The sequence below is a fragment of the Orycteropus afer genome, unplaced genomic scaffold, assembly GCF_000298275.1.
Source record: "Orycteropus afer afer isolate SDZICR_OR568_19922 unplaced genomic scaffold, OryAfe1.0 scaffold00073, whole genome shotgun sequence".
Taxonomy (NCBI): domain Eukaryota; kingdom Metazoa; phylum Chordata; class Mammalia; order Tubulidentata; family Orycteropodidae; genus Orycteropus; species Orycteropus afer.
In genome coordinates this window covers 665,225-672,056 of record NW_006921660.1, presented here as the reverse complement: position 1 = coordinate 672,056, position 6,832 = coordinate 665,225, and the positions used below count along the sequence as shown (strand labels likewise).

The 6,832-nt window shown below is 36.5% G+C and overlaps 1 protein-coding gene across 1 annotated transcript in view; it reads left to right on the top strand.

Annotated features, from left to right (window-relative positions):
- Positions 1–6,832, top strand: part of PRIMPOL (primase and DNA directed polymerase) — an 80,667-nt gene that overhangs the window by 71,114 nt on the left and 2,721 nt on the right. The window contains exons 12-13 of the mRNA XM_007940888.1: positions 6,007–6,089; positions 6,174–6,220. Coding sequence (XP_007939079.1) covers positions 6,007–6,089; positions 6,174–6,220 — 130 coding nt within the window. The remainder of the gene's footprint in view (positions 1–6,006; positions 6,090–6,173; positions 6,221–6,832) is intronic.

Here is a 6,832-nt window from a genome sequence, read left to right as displayed (position 1 = left end):
GAAGGGAACCAGTATTTATTGAATATTTGCTGTATATGCCTAGCCCCTCCATTCCTGTATTTCCTTCTAAATGCTTCTGGCAAAAGGAGAGGAGGAAGTAAAGGACAAATAAAACAAGAAACAGAATTGTAAATAGTATAGGATATGGTTTAGAATAGGGGTAAAGTAAAAACCCACTGGCTATCAATGATGATATGAGACATTTTGCTGTATTTTTTTGTATTTACACCCAAGCTGAGACTTCTTTATAAAGATCCATATAGTACATATGCCAGACATGAAAAAGTAAAATGAAATTGTTGCTGCAAAGCTGGAAAATACGTTGAGTAACATGTTAATGCTATACTTGGTATGCTTAGATTAATGCAGTTAAAAAAAATACAAAAACTATATGCTCAATACATAAATACCTAACATAGGAAAACACAAAAGAAAAGATCGCCCATGATCCCACAGTTCAGCCAAAACTATGGTTATCATTTTGCTGTATGTCTTTGTAGTGCATATTTAATCTTACTAGTCATTTTTTCTATGCATATCTATTTACGAAAAAATTAGTGCCATACCTTGAACATCTTATATACCCTTTTGTGATTTTCAAGGTTGCTATAAATATCTTTTTCTGATGAATTACAAAGTTTTATTTATTGACTTCATTGTGTTTATAATCTATTCTTAACTATGAAACATGTAAGTGAGGCCCTGGGTGATACAAACAGCTAATGCTCTCCATTGCTAACCACAAGGTAGGAGGTTGTAGTCAAAGCCTGATGATCTACTTCCAAAAAATCAGTCACTGAAAACTCTGTGAACACAGTTCTGTTGTGACACACGAGGTCTCCATGAGTCAGAGCTGACATGATGGCAGCTGGTGGTTTTTTTAATAATGTGTATGTACATTTTAGGAGCTCTGGTAGCATAGTGCCTAAGGCACTGGACTGCTAACCAGAAGACTGGTGGTTCAAACCCACCAGCCGCTCCTCGGAAGGATGGTTGGGCAATCTACTTCTGTAGTGATACCACCGCCTCGGAAGCCCAAGGAGGGGTCGTTATGAGTTGGGACCGATTCGATGGCACAAAACAACAACAACATAACAACATGTACATTTTAAAGACTAACAGTAAAAGGAACACCTGTCATACCTATGACTCACCTTAAGAAACAGAACTTAACCAAACCTTAGGCATAGCTTGTGTGCCCAGTCCCAATGTCTTCCCCTTCTATAGATTTAAGAAATAATAGTCATCATCCTGAATTTTGTGTCATTCTTTCCCTTGCTTTGTTTTTTCCATTGTATGTTTGTATTCCCAAATAATTCATTGTTTCATTTTACTTGTTTTCAAGTTTTTTATAAATTACATCCTTCGACTTGCTTTTGGTCGGCCTTGTGTTTGAGAGTTGTTCATGTAGGTATTACTCTTTTTTTCATTAATATGTAGTCTGCCATTATATAAATATACTACATTTTGCCCATTGCCCTGCAGTGGACATCTGGGTTGCTTCTATGAATGATGAAGCTATGAATGAACATGCTTGTCCATATCCCCTAGTGTGTATGTGCAAGAGTTTCTACCAGTAGAATTGCTGTGTCTTAGGATATGTGCATATTTAATTTTACTAAATAATAAATTGTTCTTCAAAATGGTTATACTAATTTATACTCTCACCAGCAATTTCTAAACTTTTTCTACTGCTCCATATTTTAATACTTTTTTATTGTTAGATTTTATTTATTTAGCCAACTTGGTGAATATAAATGTCATGTGGTTCTCTTTAGAATTTCCCTGATTATTAATGAAGTTGAGGACTGAATTGTCAAATCATACTTATATGAGTCAGAGATCTTACCTAGTATCAAGTTTTATTGATAATCTTAAGCATACAGTGACTCAAAAGGCACAGGTGAAACAGAGTGAGGACTGGGACATGTGGCTTAGCTTCCCAGGGCCTGCCTTCATAGAAGTGTGTGGTCCTGCAACACCGCATGGAGCATTTATATTAGGAAACTCCTGCATTTTATAATCATATAGTTCCATAGTATGTGTGGTATTTCCCAGGGTGCCATAAATGCATAGATTCTAGGTTTTCCTATCGTATGCAATCTCAAAATCAGAGACATCCTGGAAAGAGCATTCCATAAATAAGGACTCTTTTCCTATCAGATATCACTGGCCTAGAGGTTCCCAAACTTTCCTGGTTCACTGTGCCCTTAGTGGCTTATGAATTTTTTCCACATTGCTCCTAAGCCAAAAGAAATTCCTAATGGTTCTCTTTTTTGATTAGTTCTAAACAACTTAAGTATTTATATTCTCACAATTTATTGCTATTTAAATATAAACATTTAATGGAAAATATTATTTTTCTTTCATTCTTAAATACAAGTACTTACTAATGGGATGAGTGCCCTTTTGGGCATTGCATAACCTCTTAAACCTTGGAATCAGATTGGATATTGCCCTTCATTTCTTATGCTACATTAATTGGATGCATGTTACTTTTTATCACATCACCAAAATGAACAGCTTTGCAAAGATACAGCGGCATTGAAAGGAATGAAATGTGATCCAGTGTTGAGGCTGTGACGGGGCTTATAGTGAGTAGTTTGTGAGGTGTGTGACAGATGTCAAGTATCTCTGAGTTTCCCTGTTGTTGTTCTTGTTATGTGCCACCGAGTCGGACCCGACTCATAGCGACCCCTCCTTGGGTTTCCGAGGCAGTATCACTACGGATAGTAGATTGCCCCATCTTCCTTCCGAGGAGTGGCTGGTGGGTTTGAACCGCCAGCCTTCTGATTAGCAGTCAAGTGCCTTAGGCACTATGCTACCTAGACACTTTAAAACACCTGTCAGTATCTTGGCCACCTGGTGTGGAGTCTGAGAACTTCAACATTATTAGTCTGTTTTCTAGGAAGTTTGTTACTGGAATGTTTATGAGGAAATTAAACTAGATCCACGTGCTTTTTTCTTTCCTGGGTTCATTTTCCCTTCCCTCCCCTACAGCCATGCAGAATATTGGTCATTTTCTATTTACTTTTCTGAGAAATATGTAAACATTCTAAACTACTTAATCAGAAGGTTTCATTTTTAGTAGCTATAAGATGTTTAAGGAGCCCTGGGGGCAAAAACAATTAAGTGCTAGGCTGCTAACCAAAAGAATGGCAGCTCAGACCCACCCAGTGGCTCCATGAGAGAGACGTGGCAAAGTGGTCCTGTAAAGATCACATCCAAGAAACCCTTGTGAAGCCATTCTATCCTGTCACACATAAGGTCGCTAGGAGTTGAAATTGACTTGATGCCAGCCAATTAACAACATAGCATTGTTTAGCTTTTCTCTTGCTTTATAAGTCTGCTTATCATTTGGGCAAAATAGTGTACAATGCAGGAAACATCAAAACAAGATGGAAGGGATACAGAAGACTCTTTACCAAAAAGAATTGGTTGATGTTCAGCCATTTCAGGAGCTAACATGTGATCAAGAATTGGTGGTACTGAGGGACAAAGTTCAAGCTGCACTGAAGACACTGGTGAAAAACAAGGCTCCAAGAATTGATGGAATACCTGTTAAAATGTTTCAACAAATGGATGAAACATCGTAGTGCTCACTCATTTATGCCAAGAAATTTGAAAGACAGCTACCTGGCCAACCAATTGGAAGTGATCCATATTTTGCCCATTCCAAAGAAACGATCCAACAGAATGCAGAAATTGTTGAACAATATTATTAATATCGTACACAAGTAAAGTTTTGCTGAATTTAATTCAAAAATGGGTGCAGCAGTACATTGATAGGGAACTGCCAGAAATTCAATCCAGATTCAAAAGAGAACATGGAATGAGGGATATCATTGTTGATGTCAGGTGGATCTTGGCTGGAAGCAGAGAATACCAGAAAGATGTTTACTTGTGTTTTATTGACTATGCAGAGGCATTCAACTGTGTGGATCATAACAAATCATGAATGAAATTTCAAAGAATGGGAATTCCAGAACACTTAATTGTGCTCATGTGGGACCTGTACAGGCCAAGAGGCAGTCATTCAAACAGAACAAGGGGATACTGCATGGTTTAAAAAGCAGGAAAGCTGTGTTGTATCCTTTCACCATACATATTCAATCTATGCTGAGCAAATAATCCGAGACTCTGGACTATATGAAGATCAGGACATCAGGATTGGAAAAAGACTCATTAACAACCTTCATTACATAGATGACACAACCTTGCTTGCTAAAAGCAAGGAAGACTTGAAGCACTTACTGATGAAGATCAAAGACTACAGCTTTTAGGATTACACCTCAACATAAAACAAAAGTCCTTACAACTGAACAGTAAGCAACATGATAAAATGAGAAAATATTGAACTTGTCAAGGATTTCATTTTACTTGGATCCACAATCATCATTGAATTGCAGCAGCAGTCATGAAATCAAACAATGTATTATTGCATTGGGCAAATCTGCTGCAAAGACCTCTTTAAAGTATTAAAGAAGTAAAGATGTCAAGTCACTTTGAGGACCAAGGTGTGCCTGACCCAAGCCATCGTCTTTCCAGTCATCTCATATGCATGTGAAAGCTGAACAATGAATAAGGAAGACTGAAGAAGAATCGATCCATTTGAATTATGATGTTGACGAAGAACACTGAATGTACATGGACTGTCAGAATAATAAACAAATGTCTTTGAAGGACAGCCAGAATGCTCCTTAGAAGCAAGGATGGTGACACTTTGTCTCACATACTTTGGGCATTTTATCAGGAGGGACCAGTTCCTGGAGAAAAAGATCATGCTTGGTAAAGTAGAGGGTCAGCAAAAAAGAGGAAGACCCTCAACGTGATGGATTGACATAGTGGCAGCAACAATGTGCTCAGACATAGCAACAGTTGTGAGAATGGCACAGGACTGGGCAGTGTTCCCTTCTGTTGTAGACAGGGTCACTGAGTTGGAACCAACTCAACAGTAACTAACAACAGATTTTGTCCGCCCACCCCCCAATTATTTATTTTACCCAAGTTCAAAGTTACTGACAAAGGTTTTTCATACTATTTTTGTCTTTAGTATATGCTGTATTTGTAATTACATCTGCATTTATTTTTTTGATTAATCTTTTAAGAATTTTATTAGTCTTCGAGGTTTGGCCTTGCAGGGTCTGTTTTTTTCTCTTTATTAGTGTGTTTTCTACTGTTCATTTTCCACTTTAGATTATTTAACTCATTTATCTCTAGCTGTCCTTTTGTAATCTAAGCTTTGAGGGCTATGACTCTATGAAGATCACTTTTAGCTGCATTTCATGTTTTAATATGTAGTATTTTTATTTCCATTCATTCCTAAGTATCTTATTTCCAGTATGATTCTTCTGTGGAGACACTAGTTATTTAGAAATTTGCTTTTAATTTCCAAATCATGGATTTCTGTTAGCTATCTCTTAGTTATTTCTAAATAATTTTCTTTGTGGTCAAAGAATGGACTGTGAGTGAACTGACACATTTAAATTTGATGGAGTCAAATAGCATGGAGTCAGTTTTTATAATTGGTTAGTGTGTGATTGTGAAGAGCTGTTTCTAGTTATTGGAGATAGACTATGTAAATCAGATTTGTTAATTGTTCTGAATTGTTATTCAAATTTCCCATATCCTTTTTTATTTTATCTGTGTGGTTGATCTGTCACTTACTGACAGATTGTTTTAAAGTCTTATGGTAGGTTTGTTTATACTTGTAGTTATGTCCATTTTTGCTCTTTCATATTTTGAAGCTGTATTATTTGGTGGATAGAAATTAAGAAATTTTATGTGTTCCTGGGACAACTTTTACCAATATGTGCTGTTTTACTCCAAAGTCAATTTTGTGTATATTTTTGAGTACCTCAGTTTTTTTGGGTCAATCTATATTTTCATCCATAACTTTTTTCTATGTTTTAGGTATATCTTTTGTAAAAAAACATATAGCCAGAATTTTTTTTTTTTTAAATCCAGTCTGGGTATTAATATCTTTTTATTTCTTTCAATGTAAAGGATTCTGGTTGATCTGAAAAATGAAGTTTGGTATCAAAAATGTCATGACCCTGTATGTAAAGCTGAAAACTTCAAGTCTGACTGTGAGTTATTAGTTTTTTACAGTATTTACTACAAAGTAAAAATTAGGTATGTATCTAAAGTAGTTTACTATCTTTCTGACTCAGGTTTCCCATTACCTCCTGAAGTAGGCCTCCTGATGCTTTTCAAAGATGTAAGTGCAGTTTTCAGTTTTGTTCTCCTTAGTGACTAGTTCTTGATACTCACTGCCAGAGTTGATTCCGACTTATAGTGACCCGTACAGTATAAGTGAGTTATAAGCAGTGTCCAAATGTATCCAGATACCTAATCAGCACAAAGTTTGGTGCCTTGTTTTCACTTAGCAATATAATGTAGCAGTTACCCACTTCAACACTTGAGAATAAGTACCTCGTATTCTTTCCAACTCTTGTATAGTCACATTGTGGATAGATAGCAATTTATCTAATCCCAGATATTAAGAAGTATCTCATCTTTTCCTTTAAGAAGTATGCCAAAAATACACATTTTTGTGTGTGTTTCTTTCAACATTTCTATCTATAGGATGAAATTTTAGTAGAATTGTATCCAAAGGTATAATACACATTTTTAATTTCCATAGGTGCCAACCAAAAATCCACTGCTATTGAGTCAATTCCAACTCATAGCAACCTCCTATACTATAGGGCAGAACTGCCCCCATTGGATTTCCAAGACTGTAATCTTTACAGAAGCAGGCTGCCATATCTTTCGCCCATGGAGCAGCTGATGGGTTCCAACTGCCAACTTTTGGTTAGCTGCCAGTCAC